The sequence below is a fragment of the Corvus kubaryi genome, unplaced genomic scaffold, assembly GCF_017639235.1.
Source record: "Corvus kubaryi isolate FWS band 111438036 unplaced genomic scaffold, C.kubaryi_AGA036_p1.0 split3-131, whole genome shotgun sequence".
In the NCBI taxonomy this organism is placed as follows: Eukaryota; Metazoa; Chordata; class Aves; order Passeriformes; family Corvidae; genus Corvus; species Corvus kubaryi.
Window position 1 is genome coordinate 136,953 of NW_024582083.1, and position 21,034 is coordinate 157,986.

Sequence of the window (21,034 nt, forward strand, 5' to 3'; positions counted from 1 at the left end):
AAGTAACTGCTGAACAAAATTAACTTAAAGCTTATACCAAGATAACAGTACTATTGCCAAGAAAGACTGATAAAGAATAACGCGTTTATTCTTTCTCATTCCTTCCTCTCTTTTTTTTTCTCTTGCCCCTTCTTTTTCAGTTTTTCTTCATGTTCCAGCACCTCAGGATCTGTGCATTGAGTTTGATGTAGTTAGGAGAATTGGACTGTAAATCAAGACTCACTTGTTCCTTCATTGTTTGTATGTTACATCTAATTAAAAAAAAGAGGGGGGGAAAGAAAAACTGAATTTTAAAAACCTTACAATGGCACATGGTGAGTTTAAGTTCATTGCCATAGTGACTACTGCTTATTTCTCAAGCTTAGTCTTTCTACAATAACAAAGCTATCACCCACACATCTCTCTGCTTATTCTTCCTCAAATAAACATTCTAATATACATAGTACCACAGAATAAGTACAGTAGATACTTGGTGTTTTTGTTAAAAATCACAGAAAAGAGTGTGACCTCTGTGTGTGGTGAGAACTGCTGTGGAAAAATGTACAAAGATAGGAGTTCGCTTACTGGAAAGAGAAATATCAGTTGCAAGGGATTCATGAATTTCTCTAGCATTCATCTTATGCTTTTAAAAAGTGAAGATATATGACTTCTTTTCTGATTTTTCTGAAGTCATATTGATCTTAGGCAATTTGCAAACTTACTTTTTAAAGTAACAAACATTATTACAGTCTCTAGAACTAATCTGGTCTAAAAGTCATACTCCCAAGCTTCCCTACTATTTTTGCTTTGCAGTGCCTCCAGTTATGCAGTTTTTCACTTGAGAAGTGAAAAAGGAAGAGAAAGTAAATAGTTCAGTTACAGACATTCTGTATCCTTTTCTAATTCTCCAGTCCCATTCTACATAGAATTATTGTAAAGAGACCTTACAAAATTATGAAGGAAGACAAATGGTTTTCATTTACATTAAAAGGGTTATAATTTGTTGTGAAGTCACATGTAACATCTAGGATGTTATGAGAGTGTGTAAGAACTGGAGAAGTGCTATCAGTGTATCTTTATAAAGTACCAAAACAACCAAAAATGTCACTTATTTGGAGCCATGTTATTAATAAAATTTGGCTTCTTTCAACCAACATGGGTTTTTTCCCACAGGGGAGGAGAGGATTTTAGATGCCTTTTAGTGCTTAATTTCTTAATCTTATCAAAATATTATGTATTTGAAAAAAAAAGCTGAAACAACTAATTTTGAACATTTAATGGCAGAATGTAATTTTCTCATCTCACAACAGCATTTTACATCAAAATTTTATCAAGATTAAGAGAAAAGAATGTTTTAAAACTTTTTATAAACCTGAACAATATACAAATTTTTTGGTTTTTAACAATGTACAAACTGGTATTCACATACAACCAAAACCATGCTTCTCCTTGAATTAATTTTCTTTTTGATCTTGAAAAAAAAAAAAGATATGCTATTATTTCAACTCCAGTTTCAGTGTTCAGTGAAGCTATTACACATTTTCCTCATCCATTCACCACACTGGAACTTTACCAAAACATTTGCAAGCTCTGTTGCCTCTCTTAGCAATCTGGTGCCTGGAGGCAGATAGCTGCAAATGTTGTTTCTCTCTCTAACCCATAGTCAAAAAGAACATTGGCACTACATCAGTAACTTTGTTGCCAAAGCCACTTTTTTTGTCCTCAGTGCTCTATCAGCTTGTTATTGTTTGCCACCTTCATTGACTTTTGATTTTCTTTTGCCTTCTTTTGGACAAAATTGTCGCAATGGGACTTCATGGGTTGAGCACTTACCCTGGTAGATTGACCTTACTCATCTTCCTTGGATATAGAAGAATTTCTTTCAGATTCATGCAGAAATTTTCTGCAAGAGCCGTTACTGCGAAGGCAGGCTGTCTGTATGGATACCCTGTCCCTTGGAGAACTGTTCTGTCCATTACATCAGGATAGCATAAAACACCTACGTGTGGAGAGAGCTCCCATCTTGACACTTCCAGTTGTTGCCTGTTACCTCCACCATATTTTGAAGGTTCACTTCTCAAATTGTACCACCTGTACTGCTTCAAGAACTAGCAGACAGGCTGGTGAGATTTCAAAGTTATAATTACATTTACTTACTAAGCTGTAAGAAAACCACTTGTATTATTCAGTACTTGCTACAACGGTTTCCTTGATCTTCGCTATATTAAGAATGTTACTTTATGTCTTATGTTGTGGGTTGCTTGGAATTATTCAAGCTAACTTTAAGATAACTGATGTGCATGATGTTCATGTAGCAACATATAAACATGTGTAAATATCGCAGTGCCTTATCTCAGGCAAGTTTGAACTGTTTCCAGCCAAGCTGAGATGATTAATTGAAGACCAGAATCCTGCCAACATGGCTGATATGGGTGCTCTGGGAACATACACAATTATACAATGACCAGGGCCTTCATTAAAAAAAAAAAAAAAATATATATATATATATTTTATCTGCAAGTTAGAAAAACCTATGAGTTTCTTCTCTTAAGCAGCTTTTTAAGCAGTTGGAATAATCTCTTATCTTTCTCAGATTCATTCTTTCCCAGTTTTGTCTAGAGGAAGGCAGCCCAAGATTTCTTCCAAAACCCTGAATCCAGGAATCTGAAGGGCAGTGCACTAATTGTCATTGAAAGGGAGTAGTGAAATTCTGAGCAGGTTTTCTGAAATAATCAGGACACGAGAAAATGTGGGATACGTCATGGAGCACAGCTTCTATGCAGCAACACCATGAATGTTCAATGCAGTAAAGAATGCACATCTTGCAGGGCCTTGGTATTTAATACTGAGTCAATCAAATCTAACCTAGTATTACATTTAAAACTCCCAGCATCACAAATTATACATTCAAAGCAATTCTAAGAAACTGCCAGAGGGGATCAGCAGGGAAAAACGTAAGACTGTGATATGAATGGCTAGTGATGACAATCAATTTCTTCCATTAAAAAGTAATGTTATAGTGTGTTGGTTCCTTTCATATACTGTATGAATCAGACAGTTACCTTCCATGACTGTAATGAAAATCTTAGATTTTTGAAAGCTGGCCATCAAATTCTTTGCATGTTTTAAGTGAGAGAGCTGATAAGATCATCTGGAGGGCTGGTCAGAGAAAGTAATATACTTTTAAAAAAGGAACAGAGCAGAAGGGAAATAATGAAACTAACTCCACAGAATAAAATGAGAACACCCAGGAGTACACCAGTGTTAGCAAAATACCAATAGGCCTGGAACATAAAGAAAAATCAGCACCTCCTACTATCCTCTCCTCTGGCAAAAGGTTCATCATGAACCCAGAGAGGTTTGATCTCCTATATTTTATATCCATCTTATATACTTACATACTTATGTACTTACTGAGAAAAAGGCTGTTAGTCAAAATACCAGGCTACAACCATTTCTTTTTAGAAATGTGACAGAATACACTGTGTCAAAGTCAAATTATATCTTACTGTGAAACTTCCGAAAAGTCAAGAAGTAACAGTATTCTAAAAACCTCTAGATTTTTAATTCAGTCACTTTATTCCAAGTAATCTTTCCAATAGGTCTAACAATGGGTTTGTATGCATTTATTACACATTTATATGCAAAAGTTGTAATGTGTAAACCAGATATATGTCTTTGCAATTACTTGCTAATACAGTCAGTTAAAAGATCTCCAGACTGGATGTTAATACAACGTGCACATCTATATCTATACGGACTGAACCTCAGTTAAAACAATTTCACATTTCAGATCTTAGTTATTTTTTCTCTCTTTCAAGAAAATGCTGCTGTTCAAACTTAAATATTTGATGCAAACAAGCTTCAGTGAACACAGTAAAAAAGCTCTCTCATTTTATGAGTATCAAATATCACAGTCTCTGAGCACTTTGCAAGGGGGGATACAGGCTGAGTCATATATGATTTCATAAGTCAACCTTAGCTGAATCAAGACAATTCCCTCTAAGTTAAAACTTTGAAAGTGAATTGAAAATTGAAGTTCACAGTGATTCAACACAGTAATTGCTGGTAATGGTGATTGATTTTAGCAAGACAGTTTGAACCTACTGGCACACCAGAATATGCTTGGAGAAAGCTCAAATACCAGGGCTAATGATATTGCTTAGCCTATTCACAGAATCAATGGAATCTTGACCACAGCAGTTTCTTGAATTCAGTTTTGACTCAATGACATAATTCTTTCTTTTATCATTGGATGTAGCCCTGCAACAATCTGTCTCTTCCACACAGTTTCCAGGTGAAGAAAAGAAAAAAACCCCACAGAAATACCAGGTTTTGGAATCCAAAGACTCACACCATGGATCACTGCACATGATTGTAGAGTGTACTAGAAAACTTCCATGATTATTATATTTCTTGGGAAAGAGGTAACAGCTTCTATAGCATAGTGGGCATGAAAGGTGTTTCTGTATGGAAAAGCAGTAATGGTTGTCAGAATGCAAAGCTTAAATCCTAAGACAAGAGCAGGCTCCTTTAAAGCAGCAAGTACTCAGGCTCTAGACAAAGTCCAACCAAGCCTTTTTGTTTGGCAAAACCAGCTGTTCACACAATGGGGGCCACCCAAAATAGCTGACCTCATAGCAGGTCAGAGCTAACACTGATGGATTAAGAAGTACTTTCCTTATTAAATAGTTAGGGTGCAGTTTCACTAATACATTTATGTGGCCGTGTCAGCCTAAGCACTGTGCATTCCCATCCTTTAACATTCACTCATTCCTCCCACCAACCTCTGCCCTTCACACCAGAACAAGTGTTTGTGTAACCAGCTGACAAATGGGACCAATTCCCCCATCCAAATCCCTTCTTTATTGTTAGGTTTATTGTTCTTAAGCTGGATCTATGCCACAGCTTAGTTTACCCTTCAGTGTGACAAGTGCTTGTGATGCGTAGGTGTGGGAAGAGAGAAAGGTGGGGAAAGGGATTGCTTAATCCTGTACAATACCTACAAGAGGTCTGTGTGATTGTCATTTTTGTGGTCCCAGCAGTGGCTGCTTGCAATGTGAATACAGAGGGTCAGTGTAAAGAGTTGCAAACACAACACTGAAAGGAAACAGAGAGCTTCTTAAACCCAGGCTCACTTGCAACTTGTCTTCCTGTTTTTCTGGAAACAGTACTGTATAAAAGAGTTTTTAAATAGCATTGCATAAAGAAATTTAAATGTTTATCTCAGCTTCTGTCTAATCAGAGCAGCCTCAACCGATCTTGAATTCTGGCTAACTATAGGGCACAGTAGCAGAATAGTTTCAGGTATAATTAAATACTCCTGTTAGCAGGGATCCGCTTCCAGAGAGCACTGAAAAATCAGCATAGCTTTCAGATTGGGTCAGTAGCAGCAGAAGCCTTCAGTGAGATTTTTATGGCATCAAAACTCTCTCTCTGCTACCCTGAACTAAAAACACGGGTTGAAGTGGTGTTTGATAGAGAGGGGTTTAAGAAATCATGTCAAAATGTATGTTCAGAGCAGAGAGGTTTTGTCTGGCTCTTTTTTTTTTTGCCTAACTGTAATCATAGTAATCGTACAAACAACATTGCATTTCTAAGAAAACCATGCAAGAAATCAAGTGGTAATACCCAGTGTGACAGGGCTAGCACCAATTTTTAGTTAAAATGAATGAATAACACTCATGTCTTTATTTTAAAGCTAGTAGCATGGCATATATTCTCATCAAAATCATTACTTCATCTTTAGCTTTTTTGAAAAGATGTATTGTACCTAGTAAGCAAAGTATTTTAGAGCAGTCAGAACTCTTTCAAATTCAACCAGCTCTAGAGTTGCAATAGAATAATTTGTACATTCAGCACCTTCAATGACAAGTTGTCTCTCTAAAACAGGAACCATGATAAACTGGATTTTACTATTCAAATAATTCTGAGTTTTATTTAAAAAATAAAAATGCTCCAAACACAAACTTTGACAAACACATGTACTAAAGCTTAGCCCAGGAACTGAGAATTGTCATACATTTCCTACTACAGGTTATTCTAAATAACAAAATTATTAACATTCAGATTCCATGTCTCCATGGCCTGTTCTCAGCCCACAAAATTCGGCTCAACTCTCCCCTCATATTTTTCCATAGGGGCTAAAACTCCATTACCACAACTCTTGGTTGTGCTCCATAACTGTTGAGCCCCATGGTCCTCCTTACCATGTTGCACTACCTAGCTCAGACATAACAGTATACTTGTTGCCCTATCTATTGATAACATGGCTGGATGGCTGCTGCCAAATACAGCAGGCAAGTGTGGGTCTTCCATTATTTTCCTTACTTGGGCACTGATAAAAATGCTTTTACCGGCATAGCTCCCAATCTTCCCCAAACTTGAAAGACTACAGCTGCACCAAGCTACTCTTATATTCGATGCTTTTCTAACAGTGCTTATATAACTCAAATATAGTTTAAAAGGTCTATCTAAAAGCTTATTACACCAAATTTGGTGAACAGTGAAGTAAGTGGCCATACTTCTATATGAAAGGTTGCTTGGATCAATCCTTAATGGATTAGTAAAAGCAATACATGACAATGTGTCAGCATTGAAACATTTGCAAAATAAGTAAAAAGGCTTTTTCAGAGACTGGGGCTGCTGTTCAAACTTAAACATGCTCTTACTGAAGGCAAGGTAGACAATATCCACTGCTCCCCCTCATCTACCATGCCAGTAGCTGGCTTGGTAAGATAATCATCTTCACAGAAGGCTGTCAGGTTGGTTAAGTATGACTTCCCTTTTGAGAACCCATACTGACGACTGATCACCTTCCTGTCCTTCATGAACCTGGAAATGGTTTTCGGGATCTGTTGTTCAATAACTGTGAGGGACGGCTGCATTCCAACAGATCCAATGGATTTATTTATGTCCAGTTGCTTAAGTACTCCCTAACCTGAACATCTTCTACCAAGGGTATGCCTTCCTTGTTCTTGCTTTTCCCTCTGGTCTCCAGGTCCTGGGATTTCTGAAGGCTGGTTGTACTAATGAAGATGAAGGAAAGAAAGCATTTGGTACATCAGCCTCTTCAATGTCCTGTGACACTGGGCCCCTATCCCACTTAGCAGCAAACCCACATATTCCCTAGTCTTCCTTTTGCTGCTTATGTACTTACAGAAGCCCATCCTGCTGCCTTTCTTGTTGCCTTGTTCTCTCACCAGACTCAATTTCTGTTGAGCTTTGCCCTTCCTAATCCTGTCTTGCATGCTCAAGAATTGTTTCTATATTCTTCTCATGTTACCTGTCACTTTTTCCCCCTTCCGTAAGTTTGCTTTTTATGGTTGAGTTTTCCTAGGAGCTTCTTGTTGATCCATGCAAGCCTTGTGCTATCACTGCTTAACTTCTTGCTCATTGTGATGGACTGTTCTTGAGCTTTGAAGAGATGATCCTTGAATATCAAACAGCCAGCCTGGTCCCCTCTTCCCTCCATAGCCTTATCCTGTGAGACTGTTTCAGGCAGATCCATGAAGAGGCCAAAGTCTGCCCTCCTAATGGTCAGGGCTGGGATCTTGCTGTTTTCCTTGCTCTCTTCTTTTAGTAGTCTGAACTCCACTGTCACTGAAGACAATACTGCCTTCAGTCTTCACATCCCTGACAAGCTCTTCCTTATTTTCAAGTATGAGGTGTATCAGATCTTCTCACTGATTTCTCTGTCATGTCTGTCAGGAAATTTTCATCAGGGCTCTCCAGGAACTTCCTGGATTACTAAATGCTTTGCAGTTATCAGGGTGGTTAAAGTCCACCACAAGGATCAGGGCCTGTCTGTGAACATGAGGCTTCTTCTGGCATCATCTGCTGCTTCCCTGAGCAGGCAGCGTATGGCGGACACCCCCTACAGTGTCATCCATACTGTTTGTTGTTTAATCCTCTCCCATAAGTTCTCAGCTGGCTCCTCATCCATCTTCAGAAGGGCTCCATATAGTCTAACTGCTCTCTCCCATAAAGGGCAACTCCACCTCTTTGTCTTCCTATCCTGTCCTTCCTAAAGGGCCTGTATTCCTCCATTGCATTATTGCAGTTATGGGAGCCATGCCACTCTATTGCCATGATCCCAACAAGACCATAGCCCTGCAATCCCATGCATTTCTCTACTTACTCACATTTGTTCCCCATGCTGCATGCATTGGTGTACAGGCACTTCAGAGACACTTTGACATGCCATTTCCCAGAAAGGATTGGGGAATTTTTCCCAAACTGGTGTCTTATAGGCACTTGCTTTCTTCCTGAAAATGCTTAAGGTAATTTAAGCTCTTTATTGTGGTTTTGGTGTTTGCCTTCACTCACACCACTCTAGGTCCTTTGCTAGACAGCTCTGTCCTTCATTCCCTCACGGGCTGCTGGCAACGGTCTTCATTTCACATCACTCCCAGTTCAAAGCCCTTCTTAGGAAGTCAGACATCCTGCTGGCAAAGATACCTTTACCTCATTTAGTGAGCTGGATCCCATGTCTCCCAAGCAGATGCTGATCCTCAGACAGGGTCCCAGAGTCAGAGAAACCAAAACCCTTTCACTAAAACAAACTGCACAGTCAGCACTGCTTGGTTTGTTTATTCTGCAAAACATGCTCTGAACCTAAGAACTGCTAAAGGTTAAGGGTTTTATGTAAATGTATAAGATTCGCTTGAAGTCAGCATTTTAAAATCCTTCTATAAGTGATAGTAAACATGTATATCTATATTCTACTGTGTAGAATGTAAGACTTCGGATGCTAACACCTGTAATGTGTATGTCCTGCTTAAAAGAACAACGCTATTTAAATAACAGGTACTCAGCTTATCCAATACCATTTCACCCTCAGAAAGCTTTAGCAAATCTGTCAGGACTGAGTGAAAATTATCAAGGAATTCAAAAGCCAAGGTACTTCATTTCCTTATGTTACCCTAATCCTAGGTAACATAAAATCTATGAGTCTAAAAAGCCAATCTGACAGCTTCACAGATTGATTTCATTTACCTGCCTCATCCATGCCATAACCTTCTGAACAATATCAGAGATGTTCCTGAAGCACTTGACTAATATGAATGAGAGCAGGCTCAGGCTTTATAATTTCATTGAGTCACTTGGTTATCTGAATGCATAATGTCCACCACAAAAAACATTCATATTTGATTCAAGTTTCTGTATACTGACTTAAATGTGACCTTATCCAACTCTGAAGATACTTGTTTTTAACCAACTATTTGCAGTGGTTTTATTCATGATTGCTAAAGCTGTGCCTCTACCAGGTAAATCCACAGCCTGTGCTGCAGGCTGAGATTCTTTACTGCCTGAAGTGAATTTCAAATGTAAACAAAACTATGCTGTCTGGCTGTCAGTGATCTTTTTTGGTTTTTATTTTGTATAAAGTGAAAAAAGCAGCAGTAGTAGTAATCATCATCATCATCCTCATCAAAAAAAAAAAACGCCCACACTCTTACTAGTGATGAATTGCTAGTACCCTCTTCAATTCTCTGTGAAGCAAATTGGTTTAAATCAGTAAGCCAGGCAGCTCAGCAGACACATTTAACTTGTAACCGTGTCAAGAAAATACATCAGAGTAAAACTCACAGAAGAACTTACGAGGATAACCATTCTGTAAGGACCAGCTGAAGATGACTTTTTAATTTGTCCCTTGGACAAATGCAGATGTTCAGACCTGTATTGCACCTTAGTATCACTTGAAACAAATACCTCACCCAAAGCTCATTGAAGTCAATGGGAAGCTTTTCATTAAACTTGCAGTGTTTTAGATGAAGCTTTAAGGCTCTTACTTCAGCACCTGTCTAATTATTTGCATGTCAGCATGGTGACATAATAAGTCAAAGCTTAACTGAAGAGCCTCAAACATTACAGTCGTAATAATAATAATGGAAATAAAAATCAGAAAAGATAATCCAGTACTATCTCTTACATCTCTTAATTATACAACTTTTACTAGTCCTAAAGAGAAAGAAGTGAAGACTTTTCCATATATATCTTCAAGTATAGTACAATGAGAAGCTTGTAGGCAACAGCGAGAGGCTATAAGGCTAAATAAGGATACAAATTGGGTTACCCAGTGTCTCCTCTCACTGAATGTCTCTGGTGGCTCATCACCAAGAGAAAGTTTACTCTAGATAGGTAAAGTAAGCTGACATTTAGATTACATAAATTAAAATTGTAAAAACAGCTTTAAATGAAAAGAGCTAAATAACTATGCAACAACTACATTTTCAACTTCTCTATTGCCTGAAACACCTTCACGTTTCCAGGCATATTTCTACAAGTCCTATATGGCCTCTCACCCATATGTTCAAGCACACATCGAAGAGGATCTTTCAAGGACATCTTTTCACAGAGAGCTTTTATTAAGAAACAATATAAACAGCATAATAAAAACTTCATAGCTTGGGAGAGGCTGGAGCAGGAGGGGGAAGATTGCAAAGGGAAAAGCAGCAGCACAGTGTCAGCATGGATATGAGCCAAGAGGGAAAAGGAGGGCTTTGTTGATCAGGTTACTCCTCCTGCCATAAATAAACCTTCTCCATGTTGTGCAGAAGTGGAAGCAAATGGACTTGTGTGCAGTGGGGGGTGCAATGAAAAGCTGTTATTTTTCAATTGTGCCAAAACTGTTTTGTTTCCTTTGTCTCAAAAAACAATTTAGATTAATCCAAGGTAAAGAGTCTTAAAATATATATTTTCAGAGTAATTTATAAAGGTCCATATTATTTTTCTGGAAATGGGAGCAGAGAACCTGTTTATCATACATACTTCTTTGACCACCACTTTGCTCAGAAAAACCATTTACCTGTCAGTCTGTTGGCCCCCCAAGCAAATAAATATCTGAGTCTCCCTTTGGGTCTTTTTGTGTATATCTGATAGGAGGCATCAAGGCTTCATCTGGACCATCTGCTTTTTGTCTCTCTTCCAAACTCTATTTCCCTGTATATCTGAAATGTTGCGTAACTGGTGGCAAGTTAGTTAACCATGCAGAGCATCTCCTGTACAGCAGTTTCAAACATGTTTTCATCTGGGGCAAGTATCTTGTAACTAAGCCTGCCTATGATAAATAACCAGATCATCAATTCAGCCATTTGGAAAACACAAGACAGTGTGTGCTGTCTGTCAGTTTTGCTGCCATGAGCTGGATGTTCTGTATGGACATATTTCCTACACAGGCTTTGAAAATTATGTACTTCTAAATTTTGAGAAATTTGCCTATGAGAAACTTGCCGGAAGACCATTTTAATGAAAGAAACTATTTAAAGCACAGTCCTGAATAGAGTTGAATTTTATCATATACTCAGGCACTTTACAAAATCAGAGTACAAACTTCTGCAGCTTCCTCAGAAAGCAGCTACCAAAGGGATGAAATATGAAGTGAGAGCAGAGGCACCATGGAAGATGGAGGAAGGGAGGCAGTAGCCACCAGGCCTAGTGCTGCCCTGGAAGATGGCAGTCCTCCCACTTAGCAGCCTGAATACACAACTGAGGGAAAGACATTTTGGTAATGCATAGCACCAGAGTACTGCAGGTGTGAATGCCCTTGGCTTGCTGCCAGAGGAGGCTAGGAAAGCTGAAGTTAATATTTGTGAACGCACTCATGAATATTTGAGATATCGACTTCAATTAGACCATTAACACTGTTTTGCGTGGGCGGAAATACAGAATAGAAGTAATTTTATAGAAGTAATAACCTGACCACAGGTTAATTAAAGTGTAAAAGCCAAAGCTGATCACATTTTTTCGTCTTATATGTTATATTCACACATTTAAATTCTGCAAAGCCTGGATAGAAGAACTTTCTTTCACGTTAACTTAAGTAATGGCTTGGCTATTTAGTAATGACTCAGGGACGCAGATACCACATACTAAAGAACACAAGAATGAAAAGGGCATGGTAGATCTTGGAGTTGTGTATATCCCTCAACTGACAAATGACTGTCAACAAAATTTATCATTTGGTTGTAATTATTATTCCTCTCCCTTTGCCACTCAACTGAATGAATTTAATCTGTTGCAGGCAGAGATGTTACTTAAGTTCGTGTTTCCTACTGTTTTGTATGCTTTAAAAATAAGAAGATAGAAAATCTCCTTATTGTCTTCATTCTCTATGCACTGCTTTGGTAAACTCTTTGATACAAAGAAGTAGGAAGGAAAGCTTTAAACTGAAGCATTATCAGGCCCAGAAAAGAAAAAAAATCCAGAGAAGAATCCAGAAAAAAAGATCAAACAACTACATGCCATTAATTTATTTCTGTAAAAAGCTAATATCCAAAATCTGATTTTTAGGAAAGAGTCTGAGCTGCCAGCCAGCAATGCAGTTTTATTCAGTAGAATGCCTAGGCAAGTGGTTAACTTTAAGAAAATTCTCCATTTCATTGATCTGAGAATGTTTCTCTGAGGTCAAAATGAGAATTTGATATACAAGCCTGGATTGAAACACATACTAATTTACAGTCTGAATATGAATCAGCATCAAATTTTCCCTTTAGGATCCATTAATAATAGCTGGTACTGTAGTACAAAACCACAGAGTCAGAAAATATGAGCCCTTAACCCTTCACACCTTCATCAGTGATGAGATGCAGTCAGCATCAGCTCAAGTCCCTTGGGCGCTCTGTCATGTTGATTTATTTTCCTGGTTTAAATCTTTTCTCTTTATGTGGTCATAAAGACAGTGTTGACTAGATACATATAGATATATAGCTTTTAATTTTCAGTTCTGTACTAGCCTACCAAAAGCAGGTTTTATTGTCAATTTATCACTTCCTTTCTTATTATCCTTTTTTTAATGTTGACGTGAAAGTTGTGAATTACTGTACATAGTAACAATGACACAACCATTTTTTTAAAAAGAAAGCAAAATGGGAATACAGACGCATTTATTAACATGATATACAAATATGCTGGTTTATTTAGATTATGCAGAAACTTTAAATGTTTGTGGCTGATCAAAGTGATGTTTAAGATGCTGAAATAACTGACAAATGAAGTAAATACTGATGTTTATTAAATAGTCGTATTTGTCATTTAAGGCTGGAGATTTGACATGAAATGTATGACACATAAATAATAAGATACATTATAGATCACTCACTGTTCTGTTTTTCTGTCAGTAAAACTTTTCTACCAGTCTGAAAGAATAAAAGGGATCTTCAGGCTTTTGAGACAGGAATCAGTCTGTGCTGAAGTGTGGGACGCTTGACAAAACAGCACGTAGAAGAAATAAATATCAAACGAGAATGATTGAAAAATTATAGTGAAACACAAAACCTGTCAGCTTATCCTGTAAAGAAATTTAGCATATAGAGGATGAGAAGCCATGCTGGAGCTCTGAAAATGAAAAAGAGGATCAGTACTGTAGCTGGCTGTCAGGAGGGGAAAGTCTTCTGCAGCTTTTGAGACTCAAACTCCAGCATCAAGTCATGAAACCAAAGACAAAAATACTGCTCTCAGTAGATCTGATCTACGCCCTGCAGATATTAGGTCAGCACCTCAGAGAGACTACTTTTATCTGTCCTCATAACAAATTCTTCAGAAGAGCAATGATTTTGCCTCTGAAATTCTCCAAATGCATTTTCCTGCAGAAAATGAAGTCTTTACACTGTGTTCATTTCCACTGTCATTACAGGCAGTGTGCCCTGTGCTATTTGTGTGACGACGCACTAACCTGCGTCCTTAGCAGAGGCTCAGAAAGGCTTCTTGCAGGGAAGTGAGGAAACATAAGAAGCCTGATCCTAGGACAGCAGTGCAGAGGAAAAATTGTTTCTGAGCTTAACAAGGATGAGCAGAAGGAATGCTCCTATCAGATGCTGGTGGGCAAAAAAAACCCCTGACATGCATTTTCAGGAGATACTGTAACACAGTGTCAGATTGGCTGCATGATTTGAGACTGTACCTCAAGCAGGAGAAATGTTGACATAGGAAGAATTATGTTGCTATTCCACTGGAGACCTCCAAAACTTAGGACGCACCTGGTTCAGGTCCCTGAGCACCAGCAGGCTCCTCTAAAGTTGCTCTACACCTACTCTGTATAAGCACCTAATTCAGCTTGATCAAAAATTTCCAGCAAACTAACTGTAAAGTTTCTCAAATGACTGAATTTTCTTTTTGCACTACATTGAAAGAAAGTGCTTTAAAAACAAAAAAGGGGGAAAAAAGCCATAAAATTCACGGTGACTTTTTGTAATGGGAAAAACCCACTGTGACATTATTAATAAAAAACCCCCATGGCTGTTTTTGTACATTGTATCTCCTTGTGAAAATACACATCCTTTGAAATATGAAAATTGTTGCAAAGTGAGAGGGAAATAGTTTTGGGAAACCCTTGTCAAATTATTAACAACACATTCCATGGAGAAGGACAAATAAAAAGGAAATCTCATCAAATACAAAAGGCCAAAGCTCTAAAAGAACCTTTTGTCTTATAATTAATTTTCTACATTCTGTCTCTGTTCTCAAGCACAGAAAGCTCCTTTTAAATTAAATTATCTTCCAGTAGAGAAATACATGGAATTATAATGCACAAGAACACATTGCTACTTTAATATTCTACGCTATTTATAAGACAGCACAAGGCACAGTTTTTCACTTTTAAATGCTGGCAACCCAAATAATTTTAATTTCTTAGGCATTTATCTATGTCAAATTTAGAACATATTAAATTCACTATAACATTCTGAGATACTTTTGCTTAGAAATATATCAGATCAGATTTCCACTTACGCTGCATTTACATTTATATCCATTTTAAAGACCCTCTTGTCTGCCCAAATGATTTAAAGTGACCTTGTTGAAAGAAAGTACGGTCTATATTGTATTTTAAAAAGCTGATTATTCAAAAAGACATTGATGATATAGCAAAGTACACTGTATGACACTGAACCTCAGCTGGCTGATATTGTTGTAATTTCATTTACAGTAGTCAAGTTATATGGTTTCCCTCAACTGGGATCTAGTCATGAATATTTTGGGTAATTAGAGGATATATATTTTAAGCAGTAACAGAGGTCTATTGTGTATATTTGGCAAATGTTTCCACACTTCAGCCAACTGTGGGAGCTGTGAACTTGGAAGCTAAACTTACCAATTATACCCAAATTATATCCGTATCCTTCTTTTAAATTTTGTGGGTCTTGATTAAACCATCCATTGTCTTGGAGATTATCCAGGTTTATGCCATTGCATCTGAACACAAAGTATTATGAGGCTATACATAATTTATATAGATCAGCACTAATTACTATGAAAAAACTCAGGTAGCTCAATCTTACTTTTTTAACACCAGACCTGAATTTCTCTGTCACCTGTGAGGATGGAATTGCACCTTGTCCAGATAGCAAACAGTCCCATCTCCCTCTAGATTCTGGACATAAGTCTCAAGGAGAATTTACGTGGTTCATAGGCTTGGAACAGATGGTGCATTTCACCCCAGCAACAGTTAACTTCTGTCACTGATGGCAGATGAAAATGGGGTTTGGATTTTTTAAATTAAAAAGCCTGTGTTATTAAAACCAGCTGTAATCATTTGGGACTGGAGGCCCATTTATATTTTCATTTGCTGTGCTGAAACATCAGTTATCCCATTGTGCTCTGTGGAATTACTGTAGGGTTTTATTCTTGTAAATGAGAACAGAATTTCTTTCTTAATCCTCTTTTTGAAACTAAGTGAATACAGCCTAAATTGCCTCTGTGAATGAGACAATTGTATGTACCCATTTAAACATATTCTACAGGTTACACAGAATTCCTTTTTTTTTTTTTTTTTTTGCATACCTACACTGGTTTTACAGGATTTTAACATTGATCAAAAGATGAATTAAAAAAAAAAAAAGAAGTCCTCTTCAAATCAGAATTTCCTAATTTTATTCTTTGGTGGGTATCTTCTGTAATGACAGTGTCCCTGTGGTTCATATTGTTTCTAATGGTCTTAAATGGACACTCCTGAAAACTACTTCTTTGGAAAAAAACCCAATAAATAAACCTTTGTGCTAAAGCACAGAACTGTACAAAGAAAACAGAACAAAAATGGCTGATGAAAACCATAGGTAGTAGCAGGTCTGACTATGTCTTATAATAAAATTCAGATATAACTTCTGTGAACATTAAAGCAGTAGAAGGGGCAAAAATGCACAGCACATAATTTCAAAGTGACAACAATCAAAGTTCCTTGGAAAAGGAAGAAAAACATTACCCTTTTTGTACTTGTTATGTAATTGTGCTTGTCCTTGGACACACTTCACTTGCAATCACACTTCTTGCAGTTTGGTGTAGAATTTTTTATTACTTCTTTATATTTTTTCATCATCATCACTATTTATTTTTTTAAATATGACGGGGCTTGCCTGCTTCAAAGAGGTTTTTGAAACATCTGTGTGCATGGTGGACATGGCTATAGTCTCATAATCCTCCTCACGGGAGTGGAAGTGGCAAAAATGAAAAAAAAACTGCAGGTCCCTTTGGAAGTTCTTATTGAGAAACCCGTAGAAGATGGGATTCACACAGGTAGAGATCATGGCAGTGAGGTGGCAAATCAGGAACAACAGGTTGTGGCTGCAGGTAGCAACAGGCAGAATTTCATGATTCCAATCAAACACGATATTGAAGATGGTGAGAGGCAGCCAGCAAACTGCAAATGCAACCACTATTGATATCAGCATGATGTTGATCCTTTTGGTTTCAGAGGATCTGTACTTACTGTCCCTCATCTTGTCCATCATGTTGTTCCTTTTTTTTAACCGTATGTATATCTGCAGGAAATTCAACAAAGAGAAACACATGGGATCAATTAACCTACCACTGTCATCTTTGCAAGGATAAACAAACATCAGCTAGAAAGAAGTACATATTGCAAGAAGGTTCTATCTTACCTTCAAGTAGCAAATAAATATAAAACAAAGTGGTCCAAAGTACTGAATCACCAAAAGCGTTGTGGTATAAGAAAGCCTGGCAGTGTCCAAGGGGAACAGGTCCAAGCACACATATTTGTCCTTATATTCCTCAAATGTTACATTTCTGAAGGGCTCATCTGTTAATACGTGGTAGATCAGGAAAGGCAAAGAGGAAGCTGTGGCTAAAATCCATATGGCAGCAATCCCCATGTAGGCATGTCTGTTGTTTGGCCTCCAGCCGCGGGGATTGATGATCAGCTGATGGCGCTCAATAGCAATGAGGACTAAAGAAAAGACCGAGACAGTGATGGAGGCACATTGCACAAAAGGGTTCAACTTGCACATGGCCTCCCCAAAAATCCAGTGATCCATTAAAGTGTACACGAAGGTAAAGGGAAGACACATGATAGTCACTAGGAGATCAGAAAACGACAGGTTGACAATGAGGATGTTGGTAACATTGCGCATCTCCTTTTGTTTCAAAATAATGACAATCAAGACCAGATTCCCAGAGACTCCCAGAATTATCACAGTCCCGTAAGCCAAGGCCAAAGTGAAGACCATGGCCAAAGGCACATGGCAATCTTCGTCCTCAAACTGCAAGATCTGCGAGTTCATCTCCGAAAAATTCAGGTGGCCAGAAATATTTCCCAGTGGGGCGAGAGCCGAGGTATTCATGTTGTTTCCAACTCGCCGTCGACCTTCACCACCTCCGCGTTCATCCAGTCCGCTCCGAGTGCAGAACGCGCCCGTCAGCCCCGCAGCGCAGCCCGGGCCGAGCCCGCTCCTCAGTGCCGCATCTCCCTCGCACCACCTGGGGAGAAGGGAAGCAGCAGGGCCGGTCACCGCCGGGCACGGCGCCTGCCGCGGGCGGAGCGACGGCGCCCGTGTCCCGCGGCAGCGGAGCCGCCCCGCGCCCGCCGGTCCCGCGCCGCCGCCGGGCTCCCGCCGCTCCGAGCGGCTGCGGGGCTGCGGCAAGGAGGCAGCAGGCAGGACCGAGGCGCAGGACGGCAAGCGGGGACACGAGCCTTGCCCGGCCCGTTCCCGCCGGCACAAGTCGCACGAAATAGCGAGCCGGGAAGCAATTTCAGCCGTCCACCAGCGTAGCCTCCACTTTATGTTTTACATCTCCTTTTCACAAGTTTAATCTGCAAACGTCTGCTTTTTCGAACTGCTCTAAGTGAAATTATATCCAGGCATCACATGAGGAGGGGGGAAAGCCCATCTGACTAGTGTGACGGGTGGAAAAATGACTCAATTGCTTTTTTTTTTTTTTCCCATAATGCATACACGATGTTGAGCGGCCAAGTGCCCTCAGCAGCCCTGGCGCTGAGTCAAAGGTAAATCAGGAACTCTGAACACCTTAATCTTAGCTAGCAGGGCTGTGCAGCACAGGAAGAAGAAAACAAGACAAAAAATGGCAAATTTTAAACACCGCAGAAAATTTCTTTAGCCATGCAAGGGAAATAGGCATTCTTAAATAACCAACCCTTTGCAAGGCCTTGGATTTTAAAAATCTGAAATTCAAGCATATGTGTTCAGAAGGCAAATTAAAAAAATAAAATCAAATTAATTGATAAACAATTAAAAAACAATTAATCAATAACCTGACACCTTTACTTCCACTTGCCATTAGTGGCACTGAATCTGGGCATCATTAGTGGCACTGCATTCCACAGTGAACCTGGAACTTTCTCTCTGCCCACTCCCATGAGCTAAATTTATTGCTCACTTAACCTTAGGTTATGGTAATGAAAGTAATGCCACTTAAAATTCACACAAGCGGCTTTCAAACCCAACTTTATATGGCCTTTATCACGAAAGCTGTAAAAACATTGCCCACTAAAATGTACTTCATTAAAAGTTACCCTGAATAGGTGAGCTTTTGTTCTTAAATGATACTCGATATAAATCCCTGTACCATGTAAGTCTCTGGAGAAGAATTGTCTTTGTCTCTTACTGGTGACACCCTCTTACTACAGACACCCTTTTAAGCAGCCACATGCTGGGGACCAGAGCGGGGGCTGCCTCCTCCCTAGGGCAGAGCCATCGCGTGAGGGCTGGGCTTGCAGCTCCAGCTCCTCCTGAGGGTCAGCCAAAGGATGACCATGCCAATGCCATGCCTTCTCACTGCTGAGAGAAGGAGGAGCTCACCTCAGCTGGCTCTGCTGGCTCTTTCTAATCACCACAAGGCTACATGAAACTGCGACAGGAAATGTAGCTTGCCTCTGAGTGACATTTTACTGTGAGAGTTAATAGCAAGGATTTCAGACAAAAGGCATCTCTGTCGGAGGTTTGACTACTCTGATTTTCAAGCTAGCTAGGTATGCACCTGAGTATTCCCTCTCAGACCTTCTGCCTCTGCTAACTAAATTTATCAGATCTCCTAGTCCACCAAATCTGTTTTAGGGTCCAATAAAGAAATTTCCGCCCCTAAGGTCCCTTGAAGTATCACTTCTGTGATGCCAGAAGTAGGTATCTTACCCAAAGGAAAAGTGTGTGGGTGATATGGAGAGCCAGGGCTCCTCAATTCCCACAGTGTAACTTTGTCATAGTCTTAAAATCAACATCTGGATTTAATCATGAACTCCACCATCACTTGTATAGCACGAGGTGGGCACTCCAGCCCTGTGACTTGATGGAATGATGGCAGGAGCAGGCAAGGAGCCATGTCCTGCAAGGAGGAACTGGGCGGGTTCTTTCACCAGCCGGGACCAAACTGCCCCCAGCAATAAGGTGTCCGGGGTTTCGTGCTCTTGGTTTTTCTACTCCCTTAGCCAAGCTCTGCTCTTGCTTATTTATTAAGTATCAAACTCAAAACCAGAAAATGTTACTGCTCCTTCTTCCCTCATCTTTCCCATAGCAGAGATGCAACCTAAGAACATATCTAAGAACCAGCTCAGAAACAGCACTGCTGGCAAGTGACAAGGTGTCCTTCTTTCCCATCCATCTGCAAAACGGACCAGACAACAGGGGGGCATGAAGTTCAATCTCCTGAACAGTTGCACTGTTCCTTGTCTCCTAAACCCCCAGCTCCAAGTCAGGAAGGAAATCCCTCCCCACCCTGAGTGCTGGCTTGGGGTGGGGAAAGCCCATAGCTCTGCAGACCCCTCTGGGTGATTTCACAGTCTCCCCTACCAAGCACATCCTCCCGACTCTCTGTGCGAAATTTGGTTGAAAGTTTAGCACCAAGAGACAGAAAGGGTGAAATAATGTGCTGGGAGGTGAATGGAAATGCGCAGTAAAACTATCGGAGCTGTTCAAAAGAGAGCACAAAATGCTGTCAGCCCAAGCTGATGGTTCACCCAGCTGCTCAGAAGTTCTACCTGGAGCCTAACCCTCCCTTGGATTTTGTCACCTGCACCTAACACAGCAAGCAAACACCAGCCTAACTGGCACATAACCACCCAGAGTCATGAAAAAGCAGCCACAGGGGAAACTCACCTTGCTACTGCTCTGCCTGTCTTTGGTCTGCTCAGGGGCTGGCCCAGGACGCTGGACGGAGAAGGATCAGGGAAAGGAGAAGGATCCTTTCGTATTTCTCCAGTCAGATCCTAAAGATTGGTGAGGAAGGCTGGAGACTCCCCCTTAAAGCTGAACTCCACCTTACCCCAGTATCACATGATGGTGCTCTACGGAGTAGATCCTGAAAATCACACTGCAAGCACATCACCTTTAAACTGCACATCTGGGGGTGGGTTGCCTAGTAATTCCGAAAGAAATGCAATTAAATATTGAAACAAAAGAGGGGGGCTGGGGGAGAGCGCAGGGAAAAGCTCAGTAAGGGAGACAGTTCCAAATCGGTCTGCGTGTTTCATTTTGTCTGCAAGTTATTGCCATCTTGTGGCCAAACTAAAGATGGAAATAGAAACTGTTGAAAAGGGGACGATAAAGAGATGTTAAGCATAAGAGCAAGTTACAAAGTTTGGGTTTGGCTTTTTAAACCAGTACAGCTATCTTCTGATCTGCATTTATCATGAATAGCTATGACCGGAACAATAAGAAATGTCAAGTTGCTGAAACACCTTGCTGTCTCACTCATAAAGAGCACTGCACTGATCTACTTCAATGGGCATAAAAGACAGTAAGTTGGGAAGTCTACGAGAAGTGACCCAGATAAACGTAAGCAACACTTTGAAAATGCCTTGACAAAACCTGCA

General features: G+C 39.7%; 1 protein-coding gene across 1 annotated transcript; it reads right to left on the minus strand.

Moving 5' to 3' along the window:
• Positions 1-3,535: 3,535 nt before the first annotated feature.
• NPY1R (neuropeptide Y receptor Y1) lies at positions 3,536-20,682 on the minus strand. The gene is made up of 3 exons (XM_042014923.1): positions 20,319-20,682; positions 16,854-17,688; positions 3,536-16,733 (listed from the first exon to the last, which is right to left on the minus strand). Exons 2-3 carry the CDS (start codon positions 17,550-17,552, stop codon positions 16,275-16,277), a joined length of 1,158 nt encoding a protein of 385 aa, XP_041870857.1. The 5' UTR covers positions 17,553-17,688; positions 20,319-20,682; the 3' UTR covers positions 3,536-16,274.
• Between the last annotated feature and the right edge of the window lie 352 nt (positions 20,683-21,034).

Excerpts from the sequence above, each read along its gene's own strand:
- NPY1R (XM_042014923.1), bottom strand. The coding sequence starts at position 17,552 with ATGAATACCTCGGCTCTCGCCCCACTGGGAAATATTTCTGGCCACCTG. Across the intron at positions 16,734-16,853 it reads TATTTATTTGCTACTTGAAG|ATATACATACGGTTAAAAAA; the intron begins GTAAGATAGAAC and ends AATTTCCTGCAG.